General features: G+C 35.2%; 1 protein-coding gene across 4 annotated transcripts in view; it reads left to right on the plus strand.

Annotated features, from left to right (window-relative positions):
* Nucleotides 1-20,529, plus strand: part of GRIK2 (glutamate ionotropic receptor kainate type subunit 2) — a 382,225-nt gene that overhangs the window by 336,222 nt on the left and 25,474 nt on the right. For all 4 annotated transcript variants that reach the window (XM_065055279.1, XM_065055280.1, XM_065055278.1 and 1 more), the window contains 1 exon segment: nucleotides 12,425-12,650. In XM_065055279.1, coding sequence (XP_064911351.1) covers nucleotides 12,425-12,650 — 226 coding nt within the window.

Genomic DNA, 20,529 nt, shown 5'->3' on the forward strand with positions numbered 1-20,529 from the left:
CTCTTCCCAGTGATCTTCAGTAAACTGGAACCATCCTCGAAGGTTCAGTGTAACTTTTCAGATAAAAATAAGCCATAATTAAATTATAATAATATAAATGCAAATCAATAAGATTATATTACTTGTCCTCATTTGAGAGATAACATTGAATGTGCAGTGTTGATGCACACTGCTGAAGTTAAGTATTGCTAAGAAGAAACAATAATCATTGGTTATGGTCTTATGACTAAAGTTAAAAGGTATTTATGGATGTATACACCTTAAAGCAGGTTATTTTTCTTTATTAATTTTATTGCTGACATATAATGTTTATCACCTATCTGTAGCTGACAATCGTAAAGTGAACTAGAGGTCTATTAGTTCAACTACTGACTCAGGTCCTCAATAGAAAAACTTATTATGTTAAGTGGCACCATTTTAAGCAACTTCAGCAGATGGCCAATATTCAAAATAGATGTGAAATTATCCTCTTACTTCCCCAAAAAATTTCATCCACTTTGTCGTGTTGGAAGCTGCTCATACTGTCACTACTTTGGTTACTTTTCTTCTTGGAATAAACAGGTTTGCAGTGTTTTTACAACACATTTCCCAACACAATGGCTTTCAAACTTAGACATGATCCTGCAGTCCTATCTATGAGTACTGAAGGGTCACCTGAAACAATGCAAACACAGTAACACATTGAGAGTGGCACAGTAACATTTGCCAAAAACCAATCACAAGCAGTGCAACTGTTTATTTTTATCAAACTACATGAAAACTGTTTCAGTGGAAATTGCATTTCCCATTAGGTTTTTACTGGATGAAGAACAGAACTGCTTTTTGTTGCTTTGTCAACTTACTGACAGCTTGACAAGGGAAATGCAGAAGGTGCAGTATGGTGCACAGCTATAGCCAGCAGTTTAACGGAGGAAATGTCTAGAATCCTCAGCAGTTCTTTCAATGCCATGTAATCATTAACATAATAAATTTTCTAGGAGTTATGATATCACATATCAGCTCATACAAAATTTCTCTGATGACGTACAGATTTCCAGTACAGCATGTCAGTATATAATGTCAAATATCTGTTCCTCCTCTTAACTATATTTAAGAATTCAGGCATCACATGTCATAGATTAATTATTTCAAGTCATATTTGAAGCACTACGGTGTTGGTATAAAATTCTGTGCAGCCTGCAAATTTCACAGAATCACAGAATGTTAGGGATTGGAAGGGACCTCGAAAGTTCATTTAGTCCAATCCCCCTACTGGAGTAGGAACACCTAGATAAGGTTACACAGGAAGGCATCCAGGCAGGTTTTGAATGTCTCCAGAGAAGCAGACTCCACAACCCCCCTGGGCAGCCTGTTCCAGTGCTCTGTCACCCTTGCTGTGAAGAAGTTTATTCTCAAATTTAAATGGAACCTCCTGTGTTCCAGTTTATAACCATTGCCCCTTGTCTTACTCTTGGTTGTCACCAAAAAGAGCCCAGCTCAATTCTCATGACATTCACCTTTTACATGTATTTATTAACATTAATGAGGTCGCCCCTCAGTCTCCTCCTTTCCAAGCTAAAGAGACCCAGCTCCTTCAGCCTTTCCTCATAAAGGAGATGCTCCACTTCCTTAATCACCTTTGTGGCTCTATGCTGGACTCTCTCCAGCAGTTCCCTGTCCTTCTTGAACTGAGGGGCCCAGAACTGAACACAATATTCCAGATGTGGTCTCACCAGAGCAGAGTAGAGGGGGAGGAGAACCTCTCTCGACCTACTAACCACACCCCTTCCAATACACTCCAGGATGCTATCGGCCTTCCTGGCCACAAGAGCAGAGTGCTGGCTTGTATATCTAATTTCATAGATAATGAAGTGTAATTGATTTTACCATGTGTAACTATAAAAAAGTGAATGTAAATTAATATTTTTAATCAATAATAAGTCTTCTACTATGGGAATTAGCAGAAATTTTTTTAGTTGGAAAGCTTAAAATATCCTAAGACATCTCAGCAACTCACATGCTGTGATCTTGCTGAGTACCAAATAAAATTTTTGTGCCTGCTCAGAAATTCTCTTTTAAAACAATATTTTTTGCAAAATAAAAATTTTCCATGGTTGAAGTTTGATTTTTACTCTTGCCTTGATTTTTCTGCCAAGAAAAATCAATAAGAAACATTGCTTTCTCCTGTTTTTTCCCTGACATTGTCTGTTTTGTTCCTAATACATTATTACGCAATACTTTCTTGAAACTTGATTTCACAGTACATTATTCTGCTCTTCATTGCAATAAAGTGTGTTCATAATTGCTGAAATACCAATGTTTTCTGTAAGACAGAAATGAGACTTTTTTGTTTCTCTCAAGTATATAATAGGCCTTCATCTTTTGAGGGAAGTGATACAAGTACTCATCACTTATATCCTTCTCCTGCTCTTCTGTAATTTCTACAGTATATGTGTAAATAATAAACATCAGAGTAGTGTACTAGCTTTGTAATGGATGTTTGAATTGTAGAAATTTGACATGTGTACTACTGTGAGACTTAAATGATCCCTTAGTTCACTGTGTTTAGTATATCACTGGAGTTTCCCATTATCTCTCAAGTAGGACACGTACCTGCAATATTTGCTCATGTAGCAAAAAAAAAGAAAAAAAAAAAAAAAAAAGGACTGAGGGCAGGTCACATCATCCGCCTCCTTATTTTTTTGTTCTAGCTGATATAACTTGATGTTAGTCTTATTTTGACTTTGAATTCTGTCATTGAAGATGGTGTTTAATAAGACTACGATTAGACTCATGTTTGCATCATAAGTCCGCACAGAAAATGCTGGAAATGGGAAGAAATAATAGGTTACAATACTTATCATCTTGATATTTCTAAGAATTCATGACAACTAACAAAAACGGAACATCCAGAATTTTAAGGCTGCAATACTTATGCTATACCATGTGATGAACACTTCCTAGTACAGATCTGATAGACCAGTTCACTATTGTCCCAGAAATAGGTATATCTTCCTACAGCCAATGTCAAATGTGCTCAAATTAAACTTACTTTTGCAGTTTAGAGTTCAATCTAATCTGTTCCTAAAGAAGACATAGTAGCCAAGGTTCTAGTGAAACTGCAAACCGCATGTTTTTGTAGGTAGATTTCAAACTGCACAAGTTTCTGCAGTTGACAGAGGATAGTGGAAATATAGTGCATTCATTTCTCATTGATTTTTCTTTTACTTTTCCTCTGCAAAAATATGTAAAATATTGGAATTTTAGTTTCTGTAGTTTCAGAAGAACACACAATAATTCTACATGAAATGCTGTTTTCTTTTTTCATTCATTTTTTTTTTTTTTTTCAAGAATGGTTCTGCACAGTTCAGTCATCTGTTAAGAACTTTGTGATAAGCAACAATAGGATAAGTAGTTGGCATAGTTGGCACAGAATTAGGCTGAGAAATCTTAGAATAGTCTTTGGCTAAGTTTTGGTCTATTGTTTAACAGAAAATACTAACGTGACTAATTCTAAATCACTGAATGATCAAACTGATGAACTGGTGATGAACTTTCCCTTCATTTTTATTTCCTTGGAAATACCCAGTTACTTTATTCCCACTAATTTTCAGCACTTCCCTCGGACAAAACTGGAATACACCAGCGAATAATGCTGGAAAGAGAATACTTTGCCCTCTGTTTTGTTATGCATTTGCTGTTCAGACTGTTCCAGAGCATTGGCAGAACTTCCTTAGTCTTCAGAAGCTATAAAACATCCCATTCTCTGTTAAACTACATTACCTGCTGTGTTTACACTGCCTGTACTCACCTATTACAGATGTCCAGGTTGCAGTACACAAATTAACACATTAATTGTATCTCACTCTATCTTTTGACATGTTATACAATTCTGTCAGTACTGCAATTTTCCCCATCAACTTCTGAAAAGTTGGGCAGGGACTCTGTGTATCAGTGCTAAAAAAATACTGAAACCTACATCTTCTATCTCTGCTTTTGCTCATATTGTTTGTACAGATCACTAGTTGAATACACATAAATTCATCTATGTACATAGATGAATTCTTCATGATGTATTCTTCAGCAACCAGTTTGGCTGAAAAGTTCCTGTGTCTTTTACTGTAGCATTTCATCCAGATCTTTGTTTGTTTCTCTTTTTATTATTTTAACCTCTTCACTGCTGGAGGAAATCAGATTCTTGAGTGTAATGCTGCTTATCTTCTCAAGTATGCTGTTTAGGAGATTACAGGTGTTTCAAGATAAAACTGCCAGAATTATTCCAAGACCTGACAGATTTGCTAACAAACAGTTCCGACCAGTATCCTAGCACTCCTCTATACCTTAGATATAAACCACGTATGGCATCAATCCTATTTCCCAAATGAACTCAAATTTTCTAGTGAGCAAGGTCAGACAAGTACAGAGAAAGACTCAGCTGTTCTTAGCTAGCACATATGGTCCAATGTTGTTGGTAATTTACTTACTATAATAAAAAAGTACTGAATGATACATCCAAATCCTACTGTATAATACCTCAGTGGTGGCTTATGCTAGTTTATAGCTGGCAAATACTTTACATGAGGTGTTTTGTCAAGAACACAGAAGTTATTGGCTACTTTTCAGAGTTTTGTTAGGTCTGGCAACAGAACTGATGGGGGAATTTATTGGGGGAAAAAACACCAGTCCATGCCACTAAACTGATTTTGATGACTATCATTACAGGCAGTAACTAATGCTAATGCTGCTGCTTGACAGGTGGCAAAATAAAATAAAAAAAAAAATAAAAAAATAAAAAATATAATGGAACTTCCATTCAGTTTTTGAAATCTGTGAAGATAATGAAACAACAATTATTCTTAACTCTTTTGAGCAAATAAACAGGAAATAATAGCAGTTTTATATCCCTTCTCCTCATTCAAATGATTCTTAATGATATGAGTTTGATTTCTAATGCTGCCTGATGAGTTTCTTTCAAATCACAACAACAGAGTTTTGGGCACAGTATTAATTTTTCTTTGAACATTGCACAAACATTGTCCTTTCCAGTGTAGATGCTGTGAGAATACAATTGTTGAAATCATGGTGTTGTGACAAATTCTTACTTTATTAGAGGTAAATATTTAAAGTATTGTTTTTGAACTACATGCTCAGTTCTGATGTTGAGAATATGCACTCACTGCTTTTGGAAAGGGAAATTGCTTCCAGATACAGTGAGAAGGAAGTGTGGAGTTTTGTACTGCAGTTTGTATCTCGAAACAGGCAGAATAAGCAGAAGTGAATTTATCTTCACAGAACAGGCAGAATATAGGATCTGCTTTAAAATCAGATTAAATTTGCTTTATGCCTTATTCCTACTTATAAAGGAAGAAACCTACAGAAGTGTGAGAAATATCACACTTGTCATCTTCTGCAGCACTTTATGAAAAGAAACATTGTGATATTAGTTATAATTCAGTAGAGGACTATAAATCATTCTGGTATAAATGGCGAGGAAGTTTTCTGAAATCCATTAGTGATTTTGGAGGTATAAAATCCTTACTTATTTCCAGGTCAAAGCTGATAGTGAAAAGTTATTTCAATACCATTAGGGTTTGGGATTTTTTAACCATAAATTATTTTAAATATTTAACATTTGTTCAAAGTATTTGGTTTTTAAAACAAGTCAGCACAATTGGGTCAAGAGTAAAGATGTCTTTCTGTAAGCACTGCATTTTTCATTCCTTGTAGCTCTATTCTTCGTAGAAACACCTTTCCTACCTTTTTTCATTTGTGCTCTATGGACCATGAAAACTGCCATTATGGAGAACAGTGTATGCATTGGTTTTATTGTTTTTATGCTGACACAACAAAATTTAAACCAAGTGGTTGACTTAGGGCTTTTCTGGCCTCAGCAGTTCTGAAAATATAGGAAAAAAAAAAGGGGGGGGGGGGGGAAGGAAGAAAATAAATGCCCTGAGGTCAGAGAGGCAGAGTCAATGAGACCAGTCTGATAAAATGGAGAGTGACTTTTTCACTGACTGTGACAAAGCCAGTCTCGTAGTTCCAGAAGACAACAAAGAAAATACAGTACTACAAAAGTATTTTTTTTCTAATTAGTTGCTAACCTGGTTAGAAAATCAGATGATACTCAGAAGTTCACTTGAATTAACACAGTCTGTCTGTTGGGTAATAGAGGTGACCTAAGCTCATCTAAGTCTGTTCTGCTGTCCAGAATAGGTGGAGGAATGTATCACATTTTCACTATACTTAAGATGCTAGTGATTAGCATTGTGCTCCGTAAAAGCTTTGCCTTAGCCTATAGCAATTATTCAAAACTGTGGACTGCACATACATGAATGCAGATTTTGGAATGTCTATGGCCTCATATTATATTATGGAGTCATCAGGTGCAGATATGCAATTAAGACCAAATTGTGTTTTATACATAATGTGCTCAGCTATGTCAAAATTGGTAAATATACTGCTTCTGCTGCCTCAAAAACTAGCACTTATTTTTGGAGTGTAGAATTAGCTAAGACTGACTGGAAACAACAAATTGTTTCAGTCATTAAAACAAATATAAGTGGATTATTTAAAAAAAAAAATTCTGGAAACAAGACATGTAGTAATACTGTGTAAAACTAAAAAAATAATAAGATCTTATATCTTCCATTCTGATTGCTGTAGCTGATTCTGATATATAACGTTATCCACATATTGCGGTTCACGTCAAAATTCCCAATAATGGATCAGGATCCCATCATTGTCCACTTCGGAAACATTGAACAGTTTGGAGAAAACTGTACCTATTCCAAAGAATTCATATTCATGTTAAGAACTGGGAGAGGCAGATCAGTGTACACAGACATAAGTTACAGAAACAAGGAAGTACTAAAAATGCACAATGGAACACATTGTAGGTCATTGATAGATATTCGATCTGTAGCAATCAGCCTTTACAAATTTCCGTTTGTTGACAATTCAGGAAAGCGAGAAGGATATTTATGTTTATTTACAATTTATTTTCATTTCTGCAAGTGTTCAAATTCTTTCATATAGCCTTATATTTGAATTTCTCTGTATTTATAATGCTCGAGGACAACTACAGAATTCCTAAAACATTATTTACCTTAGGCTATTGGTATGTTCTCTCAGCTTTAAGCTTGTCATACTGCAATTTGAAATGCATTCAAATAATTAATTTTGTTTATCTCTCTATTAATGGTACTAATCCTTTGTGGCCTAAAATACTGGAGACATTTCGCAAGTGTCTTAGAACAGCTATGGGTCATAACAGGATTGTGTATAATGTTTGCTTCTCCTGAATTTGACATGCAGCCTTCTTATGTTTAGAAAAAAAAAATCTTGAGATATGTTAGTGCTTTTGCTGTTATTAAGAACATCAGAAAGGTATTTTCTAGCTTATTTCACAGCTATGTAGATTTAGGGCGCATGTCGAACTTACGAAAATAATTAAGGAATTTATAAAATAAATGTTTTATATGAACAGTTCAGCTTGGATTTCCATAGTGGTGTTCAAGATTTCCAAGAGGTCATGTATGAAACAATTGGGATGAATCTACTTGGGTTTCCTTCCTCTTTTTGGAGATGTACTTTCCTAATTGAAAGCAAGGCCTTAGCTTAGTATCTTCAGGCCCTTATTGAGCTGTTTCTAGTATTTCCAGTGATCTGACTCCACCAATTCTCTGGGCTACCTGTTCCAATGCTTAGTTGTTATTGTGGTGAAGAATTTTTTTCTTATATCCACACAGAATTTCCCTTCAACAGCTTGGGCCGTTGCCTCTTGTCCTGTCATCATGCACCTCAACTTCTCTCTGACATCCTCTTTAGCTAGTGGAAAAATGTAGTTAGATTTTATGTAAGCTTTTCAGTCTAGGTTTTACAACACCATTTCCATGAATCTTTCTTTCTAAGTTAAGATCTCCAATCCTCTATCACCTTGGAGGACACTCTCCAATTTTAATTTCTCTCTTGAACTTGAAGAACCAAAACTGAACAGAGCATTTCTAGTGTGGCTTCACAAGTGCAAAGGATTGTGACTAATCGCATCCCTTGTTCTGTTGGCTATAGTCTTGTTGATACAGCCTGCAGTTTGCTTTCTTGCTGTAAGGACAGGCTGCTTACTTATGTTCGGCTCGTTGTCCTCTTGGATTCATAAGTCCTTTTTAGCCAAGATGCACTCCTGCCAGTCAATTCCCAGCCAGTGTGTATTCTTGGGATTACTTTCTTCGACACAGACTTTGCCTTTAACTTTGTTAAACCTCATGCAATTCCTGCTACACTAGTTTTCTGTTTTCTTGAGGGGTCTCTGCATGGTAGCTCTTTCTTCTAGTGCATCTACCTCTTCTTCCTGTTTGGTGTCATCCACAAAATTTCTGAGGGTGCTTTCAATGCATTTTCCAAACTTTTTATAAATATTGAGGTCTAGAACTGACCCCTGAGGCATTCCAGACAGGACAAGATGTCAATCTGGCCTTGAGCTATTAACTACCAGCTTTCAAGATCAACATCTCAGCTAGTTTTCTACCTGTAGGTGCTCCATCTGTCCAGTCCATAGCTTGCCAGCTTGTCATCAAGAATGCTGTGACGGACCATGTTGAACATCTTGCCAAGGCTAATATAAATGGGTCTTTCTGAATGCATTTTTCATATGTCATTATTTTTGTCAGTGTAAACACAGAAGTGATAAGCTTGATGAAGTAATTCAGAAGTGACATTTCATAGTCTGTGTTACAAGTCAGAAAAAATGTGAATAATTGTTCCTTTGACCTTAAAAAAATCTATGAGCAACTTTAAGAAAAGTGGCTTATGACCATTTAGAATGCAATGCTTAGGAAAACAAGTCACATAGCTCTTATAGGCAGTGTCATAAATGGAAAACAGTGCAGTAGGATTGGAAATCTGTCAGGGAGGTTTTGACATAAAGATTGTAATGGTTTAATTCTTATGTGGTGGAGAGCGCTTTTATAAAGTATATAAGAACTGGGTTTCTGGCTTCTTTTTTCCTCAAAATTTAATCTTAACCACCTTTGATCTTTCCTTTGTTACTACAGCCTCTTTTGAGTTTAAATATTGCATGAGTGAAGGCAAAGCCATACCCAAATGCTTTCAGAAGCCAGGAAAGAAGCTGGATGCTATAATTGAAACAAAAATCTCCATTAATGGATCTGTAACTTTTCCTTTGTAGAAAAATGTCAGAAATTGTCTGGCACATTTTTGCTGTGTATTTTTCCAGTCTTGTGTTGTATCATGAGGTCTGCTTCTGTGGCCTTTGGACCTTTTTTATTCTGGCATTCGTTCAGCACCCTGATATTTTTCCAACCTTGTGGTCCAGAATCTCACTGCTCAGATATTTGTCTTTCCTTGACAGTGCTTCAAGATAGAGAATTAACACTTTACTAGCACAATTAACACATTCTTTCTGTTTCCAACCTCACATCTGTATGTAGTATTAGACTAACTTTGCCATGCTTCCTTTTGTGATCCCTGACATGCATAGTTGTCTTCCAATCATCTTTCATTTATGAGTACTGAGTATGTCACCAACAGTATTTTCTGAATGTCTCTGTGAGAGCCACTATTTTATGTACGAGGTAGATGAGTTTCTTGATTTGCTTAACCTTTTCATTTCTATCTTTCTGTTTGTTAGTTCTCTTTTTTTTTATTCCAGTGAAATTCAAATGTTGTAAAGCACAAACAGCTTTCTTACTACTCTGCATTGTCTTCGGCACTACTGAGGGAATAGCAGCATGATAACTTGTGTCACCACAAGTTATACAAATATCATTTCTGGTGGATTTCAAGTTAGGCTGGATTTCCAGACAGCGACTTCCAGTTAGATGGAACAATATTGTGAACTAACACAGATAAAATAATACAGTTAATGAACTGTATGGAGTAAGTTGATTAACCAGCTTGATTTGCATGCAGTGAAAGAAGATGGAAACATCATGCAAATTGCAGTATCTGCTTCTATTAATATGAATGACACAGTCATAACCACAAAAAGAAATATGTACATTATGGAGAGTCATTCTCTTTAGTTCAATGTCAAAGGGGCTCCTTACACTTTTGGTTGTTCTGGCTTCTTGATGTTAGTCATGTGTCTGCTGAGTAGTTTGCTAAACACAGAGGAAAACCATTTGTGGTTGCATTTTCCTGAATAAAAATTGTTTGTTTGTTTTATTTTTGTTTTGGTTTTATTTACAGATAAAGCATTCTCTGTTGTAAAACAAGTCCCATAACCTTTACTATACTCTTTTTTTTTTTTTTTTCTTTTTTGGTAAGAATTTCTAAAAGCTAGTTAAAATTTAAGAGTCACAAGTACATGCGCTGTTTTCCCTAGCATCATTTCAATTCTGAAATGAAGAAAGCAGTGCAAAGACATTGTAGTATTCTGCTTATGCGAGAAAGCTGAGAGATCACTGTGCACTTTTGATCACCCTTGTTAGTTTCACACTAGCAAGCCATGTGGACTGATATTCTAGGTTTTGTGTTATCTTCTGTAGTCTCACTAGTCATGTGTAAACACTTATTTCTTTATTTGTTTGTTTTAATAATTCCAGTAAGTGAGGTATCCTACACAGGAGTTTTCTCTGAATTTGTTAGTGACCTTAGTTCTTTGTTTTTCAGTAATATCTACAGCTTCATCCTAGCTGATTAAATCAGCCATCATAATATAAACACTCTATCTGTTATAGGATATTGTATTTTTTCACATGCTCTAACACTTCCAGAGAGAGCAACTATTCCTTTTGCTAATGTGGTTTTGTATCCCTTGTATTATTTTATAGTGGATAAACTGTGTGATTTGGTTCTTTTTTGTTGTTGTTGTTATTGTTTTTTCATGTGTGTACTGCGGTAAAGATTGTATGTTAAAAGAATTAAATATAAGTTCTTGGTAAAATTTTACAAAAGTTGTAAAAAATATTCATTTTCAGTCCTTTCTGTATTACATAATAATGTAGATTCCTACAGAGCTGATGTGCACTGCTTATAGTATGCTATACTAAAGTGCAATATTAAATGCTTTTAAGAATTATTTGATTTTCAGAACAAATCCGATGAGGATAGACCATATCCATTTGGTCTTCTCTATTCTATGAGTTAACAGAATATTCTGAACAAAACATATTTCCTCTTCCATTGTTACTAAAATCTTTTGCAATCAGCCTCAGACTATGTTCAGTACAGTAACAATGTGTTCATGGAGAGTCCTGAAAGTCTTCAGTTAGCACTGACACTAGAGTTAGTTCAAATGCTTGATTTGCTAAGTCCTCAGGCAGAGAGAAATAACTCTTGCATTGTATCTCAGCAGGGGGATGAAGTAATCTTTTTTTCTAGATAAATGCTCTTTTTTTTTCCACGTACACTGCTAATTCTCCTCTGGGGCAGAATTTATGGCTGCCAATCAGCTGAACTTCAGAAAGGTTTGTAGTGTCAATCTTTGTTTAGTATCTTGACCAGAGCTGATGGCAGAGTTATGTTAAAGACTTTATAAGTCTGATTATACAAGTTCTCATGCTATATTTCTACATTTTATTTACTAGGTAAGATTTAACATTATTGAAAATTTTCTGACACATCTTGAGTTTGAAACATTATTAAACAGATGAAGAAAATGTAATATGAAATGTTTAGTGTTCTAATACCTTCAATTTATCCAGTGTTTATGATCTCTTAAACATTGTGTTTTACAGAGATAAGAGAAGGTAGTATGTTTTTTTAAAGAAGCTGAGGTGAAAGAAATTAAGCACCTCCTCTATAGTTGCCCAAACTACTGTCTCTCTCTTCTTACCACAACAGTTATTTACATTCTGGGAAAATATCAAAGCAGTAAACACATACTCATTTTTAGGACATTTAGTAGTCAGTTTCTGAACGACAAGCTAGTATACTCCAAGTATTTTTGCAGTGTCCCATTAATTAACTCGTTGCCCTCTCCATCACAACTATTTTCTCCATATGCTGCCAGCTCTAAGTGCTTTGACTACTTCAGGTTGTGGTGCTGTGCATTAGGTTTTCAGAATTGTTCGGGAGTAGCTGAGTTATTCAAATAAGAATGAAAATTTCAAATGCACCAGAATCCACATATTCTCCTGTAACACTCGCCAACATTGTTCATGAACTTGGCTACAGTGAAGTACTTAAAAGTTTTCCACTGACTTCAAATACTTGCAGGTCTTCATCCTACATAAAAACATATAAACAATAAAAAACAGATAACTAATAAATGTTGAGCATTTTCTTGAGAATCTGTCCAGCTGTTTTACACAGACAAGTTGAGAGGTACAGGTGAGATGAAAGATGCAGGCATCCTTAGAAGAATGCCTTGCTAAAACCTGACGTGTAGTAACATACAATAAGAGAGCAATGTGGAAACTAAGAAATTGCTTTCACTCTTAAAAGCATATTATTCATGTTGTACCTAATATTTTTCTTCTAGAAATCAAAAATCTCCACTTACGACAAGATGTGGGCCTTCATGAGTAGCAGGAGGCAGTCAGTACTTGTCAAAAGTAATGAAGAAGGTATCCAGCGTGTGCTTACCTCTGATTATGCATTTTTAATGGAGTCGACAACCATTGAGTTTGTCACACAGCGGAACTGTAACCTAACACAAATTGGAGGCCTGATAGACTCAAAAGGTTACGGCGTTGGAACTCCCATGGGTAGGTGATACGTCAACTGTTTGTTTTCTATTCATTAATCGTAGTTACTGCAGTAGCATATAAAAGCTCCAATACAATGTTGATTTCTTTACATTGTTAACTTTTTTTCTCATTCTCTTTTTACCACCTGGGGAAAATATTACATCTTATCAATACTTATGGATTTTATTGAATTCTGTAAACAGAGAAAAAAAAAAAAAGTTACTTTATTAAAAAAATGGACATTTGCGTATGATATTTTTCTCCTACATGATGCTTTCCATATGTTCAAGAAAGAGTACTTTTCACAGGACCTTATTTTATAAAAAACAATGGTTTTAAAATTTTGATCTCTCTCTTTGGAGAATGAGGTACTAGTAGTATAAGGCTTGCATTAGCAAATGGTGATAATACTTCTATACTGAGAGAACTGATCACTGACATTCTTGAAAGAGGCGGAAAGATTACACAACATGCCATGTATAATCCACAGGCATAAGAAATACTGAATTAACCTTGTGGTATATGGTTTTGCAGAGGAATTCTAATCCTGTATATGTTTTCCAGGTCAGGTGTTCTTGACTAGGTATGAAACTTTAGATGCAGAATTAGAATCCAACTACTGGCATTAGTTTGGCTGCTAGAATCAACAGGATGGGATTCAGAAAGCCCTGAGTTTCTGACTTTTCATTTACTGCAGTGATTTTTGAAGGGCATGACCTGAGGATCTGGCTTTACATTTCAGAATACATGAAAACAGAAAATGGTGTGACACTGTCAGTACTGCACAACGATCCTACTTAATATTGTAAGATTGTTCTACTGACTTTGCAAGACCAATATTTATTTTAACTTTATTTTTAAGAAGAATTTATAATTTTGTGATTGATGTGAATATGTTTTTCTCAAATAGTCTTTACCTTTGGACTGATTCTTAACCTGTGTTAATAGCATATAATGTATCTTTGTATAGGGCAAGTTGTGTCTAGTACTTTAAATCAAGCACATGGTTAGGAAGGTAAAAAAATAAACTTTCTTTGAATATCTTGGTTAAAGATGTATCTACTATTACAAAACATAGATTTCCTTATGTATGGTAAATATTAACTGCAACTTCAATACCATCTTTAAAATTTTCATGGTTTCAGTAATTTGCTATGAAATAGACATCTGTAGGAATTATGATTCTGTACATTCTGTCTTTGAAAAGTTACTTGTTAAGAATCTAGTTTTAATCCAACTACCAATTTTTTCACGCTGTTCTGCTTTGACTTCTTATATTGCTAAATATATTCGGTAGAAGTGTAAGTGCCAGAAAGGACTGGACTTCAGTCCTGCTGCTCTTTTTGGCATCTTGTATTTCTAATATATAAGCCTTTTGTCATAGAATCTCAGAATTATTTGAGTTGGAAGAGATCCTAAAGATTCAGTCCAACTATAACCTAAATCTAGCACCAAACCATGTCCATAAGAATATTATTATTTAGAGGGTGAAAGCCACCTTCCATTCAGGTTTAGAATGGGGAAAATTGAATCTTAAGGATAGTTTAAAAACCTTGAATAAGCAGCGTAAAAACATGTGAAGCACCTGTAACATGCCCCAGAAATCTAAGTGCCCATAGAAGTGCCAAATGATAGGAATCAGACCAGGCTATTTCACAAATTATTTTGATCATGTGTAAATCAGAGAAGAAGCATAAACACCAGAGAAAACAGATGAAAAGCAATGATAAAGCTGGAAACAGACTTCTAGAGTTGAAGTTTAGCAGAAAAAGTATTGGATGTAAAGAGGTAAAAAAATAAGAAAGTGAACTTTCTTTTCAGCTTTGTCACCTACCTTATCTGGGGAGAACAGGCACTATGAATGCACTATTTCTTCACTAACTTTGAATTGTATAAAACACATTATTTATAGAATAGAATCACAGAATCATTTAGGACAGAAAAGACCTTTAACATCAAGTCCAACCATCACCTAGCGTTGCCAAGTCTGCCACTAAACCATGTCTCTAAGAACCACACCTTCAGAGATGGTGACTTAGCCACTTTCCCAGGCAGCCTGTTCCAATGATTGACAATGATTTCCATGAAGAAATTTTTCTTAAAATCCAGTCTAATCCTCCTCTGGTGTAACTTGAGGCCATTTCCACTCATCCTGTCACTTGATACTTGAGAGAAGAGATGGACAGCCAACTTGCTACAACCTCCTTTCAGGCAGTTGTAGAGAATTATAAGGTCTCCCCTTAGTCTCTGGACAAAACAACCAAAGTTGCAACCCTCAGCTGCTCGTCATAAGACTTGTGCTCTGGAACCTTCACCAGCTTTGTTGCCCTTGTCTGAACTCTTCCCAGCACCTCAATTTCTTTCTTGTAGTGAGGGGCTGAAAACTGAACACAGTATTGAAGGTGTGGCTTCACCAGCATCGAGTACAGGGGAACAGTTGCTTCCCTAGTCCTGCTGGCCACACTTTTTCTGATAGAAGCCTGGATGCTGTTGGCACTTCTTGGCCACCTTGGCACACTACTGGCTCATATTCAGCTGGCTATCAACCAGCAGCCACAGGTCCTTTTCTGCCAGGCAGCTTTCTAGCTCCTTGTCCCCAAGACTGTAGCATTACATGGGTTTGTTTTGACCCAAGTGCAGGACCCAGCACTTGGTCTTATTCAACCTCATTCAACTGGCCTCAGCCCATCGATCCTGCTGGTCCAGATCCCTCTGCAGAGCCTTCTTACCATGAAGTAGATCAATACTCTCACCCAAATCAGTGTCATCTGCAAACTCAATGAGGTTGCACTTGATCCCCTTCTCCAAATCTGTGATAAAGAGATTAAACAGAACTGACCCAAATACAGAGCCCTGGGGATCACTGCTTGTGACTGGCCACCAACTGGATTTGACTCCATTCACTACAACTCTTTGAGCCTGGACATCAAGCCAGTTTGTCCAGTGAAGTGTATAGCTGTCCAAGCCATGAGCAGCTGGTTTCTCCAGGAGAATGCTGCGGGAAACAGTAACAAAGGCTTTGCTAAAGTCTAGGTACTCAACATACAAAGATTTTCCCTCACCCATTAGATGGGTCACCTTGTCACAGAAGGAAATCAGGTTAGTCAAGCAGGACTTGCCTTTTGTAAACCCATGCTGACTGGGCCTACTAGCTTGCTTGCCCTGTACCTGCTGCATGGTGGCACTCAAGATTATATGCTCCTTGTCTGAGCAATAGAGGCATAGTATCTAAAAGATATGGAAGTCATCTCCCTACTTTTACAAAAATATTCATTTTATCTCTTGGAACAGTGGCTTGAAGATGCCAAAGTGTTTGCAAATAAGATTAAATTGGTAGAACACAGTTGTTACAGGTCTCATATTGCATACAGTAGAATGGATATGGTTACTTTGGAAGAACAGCATCAAAGGAATTGGGTGCAATGTATCTTGTTCCTTTTGAAAGCTAATAGAAAAATAGTTAGTGAGAACATAATTTGTGTCTAAGTAGCTACAAGCAAAAGAGCTAAAAGCTTTCCTAACAGAGAAATATGCTATTAAAGTAGTTTATGATAGGATAATCACTTGGAAAGTGCAACCACCCAAATATAGCACCAGCTTAGAGTACTTCAGTAAAAGCTCTCTGCTCACAATGTGAAAGTTTTAAATCTAGAGAAAGTTAGCTTTATTTAATATGACACCCACAGCACTGAAAAATAAACTAGATACAATTAATTCAGTAAGTCATACATACAATGGATGATTCTTTTGATATATATTTAGAAATTCAGGTAACAGCCTTTTATATACTTGGAATAATTTTCAGCAAGCCACTTCTTGTGCTAGGCTAGAAAACCCTCATTTATAATGGAAAGAGAATGGAAGAACAGACCTGGGATGAGACCTTTGACAGCAACTGACACTTTGGAGCAGATAAGAGAGAACCTAATGTAACTTAGGTTGTGTTCATTTTATTTTCCATTTTTGCAGCTTTGTTTATAGCCTTGTAACCATGAGTGTAACGCTTTGCTAGAGCATTTTTTTTCTTCCAGTTTGAAGCTCCGTATGCCAGGGTTTTTTTATTGGTTTCATTCTGGCATGTCCTATTAGGAGGCACTATTTTGTCAGTTGTGTGCTCTTCAACAATGAATTTGGTAGACAGGAAAACTTTTGATAATATTCGTAAAGCTTGAAGTATGCTGTGTAGTTTATTTCTAATAGTAAATACACTAATACACATCATGCGCATTTATCGATTAGAAATACATATATATTTCTTTTAGTGGTTAGAATTTGTCTTTGTGTGGGCATACACCTCACCATTCAAGGCAGATATTCAAGGAAGGAAAAGAGAAAGGCAGGTAGAGAGGGAAGGAGGGATGAAAGAAAAAGAGAGAATGGACATGGAACGTAAGTGAATGAAGTAGGGTGGGGGTAAAGAGAACAGACCCTTTGGGTATGTAGAATAAGTTTGGCTTTTAATGATAGATCTTCTGAAGTGTTATTTATTAGCTCTGGCAGTTCTAAATGTCCCATTTCTCCATCATGCATGATGAAGGGGTTTAAATTGCATTTGTTCTTGAATAAACCTCAGCTGGGATAAATTTACCATTGCAAAGTATTCCTAAATATTTATGATAATTCCACAGGTTTATGATCTTCTATTCAAACATAAATTGTAACCTTTTTTTGGAAGAAAACCTAGTCTATCCAGCATAATACATTTCATGCCCTACTGAAACACAGTTAATACGACTTTCCTATGGTCATTGTACTGTAAAACACAGAAATATTATGTGACAAATGCTATTTTCCATAATAAGTATTTATTAACATAATTGTTAATGTGAAGTGAACAACGTGAAAGGTTAGAAATTTAGCTCTAAAAGCTATTTTCCACTTTTTGCAGCTTTGCAGATTTTGCAGCTTTGAAATAGTCTCTTGACAAAAAGTAAATCTTCTTCTCTCCGGGGTGGTTTCAAGTTCTTATTTCTCTTCCAAAGTCCTGTTTCTCTTCAGCATCTTAGTTTCAGTCTGGCTTGGGCAGATTCTCTGTTGAATTGGCATTTGCTTCCATGTTGAACCCAGAGTACATAAATGGCTGACAAGTGTATATGTCAAACCCACTCCATATGAGATCTGCTGAGCATGCACGTTTCTTATGTAGCAGCTCAGGACTATCTTTACTGTGCCGTACAGACTCTATATGTGTGGAGATACTTGCAAAGTAATGCCTTTGACATTTTGAAAATGAAATAGGTAGGTGTAAGTAATCCTGAAAATTTGGATATGTTTCTTCTAACTCTTAAGAAATACAAAATAGAAAGGCATGTTTGAGAGATATGGTGCATATAAGAAATTAGAACTAGTCATTTTCCTAGTGTTTCTCTCTGATAGGCTGTGAAAAGTTACAGAATTAGATTAAGAAGGGGCTTTAGCTATATAGGAGTGAAATTCCTATAATATCTGATAACTATGAGGTAAAAACAGTTTGAGAAAAAGGTGAAATACACATTTTTCATCCTTTCTTCCAGTGCAGTTATTACAAGAAAATAAATTGTGTTATCAGTATTAATAATATCTTGGTTGCGAAACATAGTAAGCTGAATCTCCTACATGACAGTTTTACTAGTTTTTTACTTACTTTTCCGTTTCTGTGATCAAACTATATCTTTTCTTGCTACAGCAAATCACTGTTTGCATCCCTGATCTTTTCATACTGATAGACTCTTTCCATACTGATAGACTATCAAGAAGCCCGGAAAAATGCTGGAAACAAATTATATCTTTCATGTCAAAAAGAAAAATATATTAATAAAATAAGCAGCCTTCCAGCAGAAGTGCATTGGCTGTAGGCCCAGCTATCATTATAATCACTTAAGTTCAAAAGACGAAACAAAACTTCAAGGCCCTTATGTTCTAATTTATTCAGAGGTGCCATTTTTAGTGAAATTCTCTTTTCTGTAAATCCAAATGGGACGTCAAAAATAATCTTTGTTTACAAACATTTTTTTCTCTTAGAGATTTTTTTTTTTCATTGTACATTGTTCTTCAAGATTCTCAGAATTTTTCCCACTCTCCTATGACTTCCTAAAAGTCTATTTGGTTAACAAATGTGATGTGCACATCACTTGCACATAGAAATTTGTTTATATACTTTTGCACAACATAGTTAATCTTAACATTTTTTTTTGCTTAGACATTCAAATAATTTAGTTTTAGAAAATCAGAGCCAACAGTGAGATTTGTTTTACTTTTTTTTTCTTTTTTTTATCCTTATTTGTTTTATTTAAATTCAATCAACTGTATAGCATGTAATTAAAATGTTGCTCAGAGTAAGCACATTTTGAAGACAGTATTATTCATATAATTTCATCAGACATGGAATCTAGAAAGAGTATTTCACACTCCACTCACTTAAATTAAAGATCTCACTGAAGAAAAAAGTGTTTCAGGCAATAATTTATGATCTGCTATTTCATATCTTCTCTAGAAATATGACTTCATGAATTATTTATATTTATCTAAGCCATTAATAAATGCAATACAATAGTGTTCTTCCTACCCCAGTAATAGGCTGCTGGATTAAAACAGAATTTAAAGAAATAATCAGCAAATGTATAACACTTAATTATCATTTTCTATCCAGTAACATTTATAGGTTCAGCTGCTTTATGTTACTTATTCTATCTCTAGGGTATGACCTAGAAAAATATTCAAAGTAAAAGTTTTCATTTTATAATATTGAATTTTTTTAACTGACCTAACCATGTTCTTAGTGTAAATATTTTACAAAAGATTTTGTTACCTGCCATTTTTATATAATTCCATGTTTCCAAATATAGAAAACTTTAAATGCAGACACAGTGGGGAATATAAATTACTTAAGAACAAAAGCTTTTCGGAGATGTGTATAATTTCAAAGACCAAAACTTAATGTAGTAAAAACATGAATAAATAAATTACTCTTATTTCCTAAATAAGCAATGCAAAGTGGGAAAAAAAAAAAAAAAAAAAAAAAGAAGAAAGAAAAAAGTATTCTAAAGGTTATCTTAAAATAGTCTCAACTCTCCTCCTAGAATTCATTCAGGCCTTTTCCCTTGTTTCCTTTATCGTTCCAGAGATTTGCAGCCTGGTTTTGTAATAATCTAAAAAGTAGTTTACTTTTGAAGCTAGCCTGTAAAATAAAAAGTAGATACAACTGGAGCAAACTCCTTGTGAGTGTAAGAATAACACTTCATCAGCCTAGAGATCAGTAGGATGTTGTTTCCTATGTTTTGCCTATCTTTCAAAAGATTGAAGCCTTGAATTCCACAACGATGTCTGAATTAACTTTTTTGTTGACCAGTTTCTACACTTAGAGTATGCACTACATCCTAATTAATGTTTTAAAGAAATGCCCTGATTGTTTTCTACTAAAGAAATAAAATACGTTATTACATATTTGGAAATCAGTGGTGCTAGAATTTTTTCTTGCTCTAGGTGCTACCTATATCTGTGTGTAAAATGAAGCCTAGTTTAACAGAGATTGAAGTTTGAATAGAAAAGCTTCAATTTTCCACAAAGAACATAAAAATGTATCTCAGAATTGAACATACAGTTGTCCATAGTCAGACACCACAGCCACCATGAAAGTAGGGGACAGTCGATTCTTTAAGCTTTGATATAATGAGAACGTATAGTATGGTTATCTTGCAGTTGTATATTCTGAAAGGAGTAGGATTATGATACAGCTGAGTATCATAATGATAACAAGTTCTGGCCTCCACAATGTAAGAAGGATGTGAGGGTACTTGGACCATCAGCTGATGAAAGACTGATTTCAGACTAAAGCACTACCAAAAAAAAAAAAAAAAGAAAAATAGGAAATTTCTAAGCAATCTTTCAATTTTATTGTTAAGATATCTTAGTTCTCTTT

Source organism: Columba livia, chromosome 3, assembly GCF_036013475.1.
Source record: "Columba livia isolate bColLiv1 breed racing homer chromosome 3, bColLiv1.pat.W.v2, whole genome shotgun sequence".
NCBI classification, from domain to species: Eukaryota; Metazoa; Chordata; class Aves; order Columbiformes; family Columbidae; genus Columba; species Columba livia.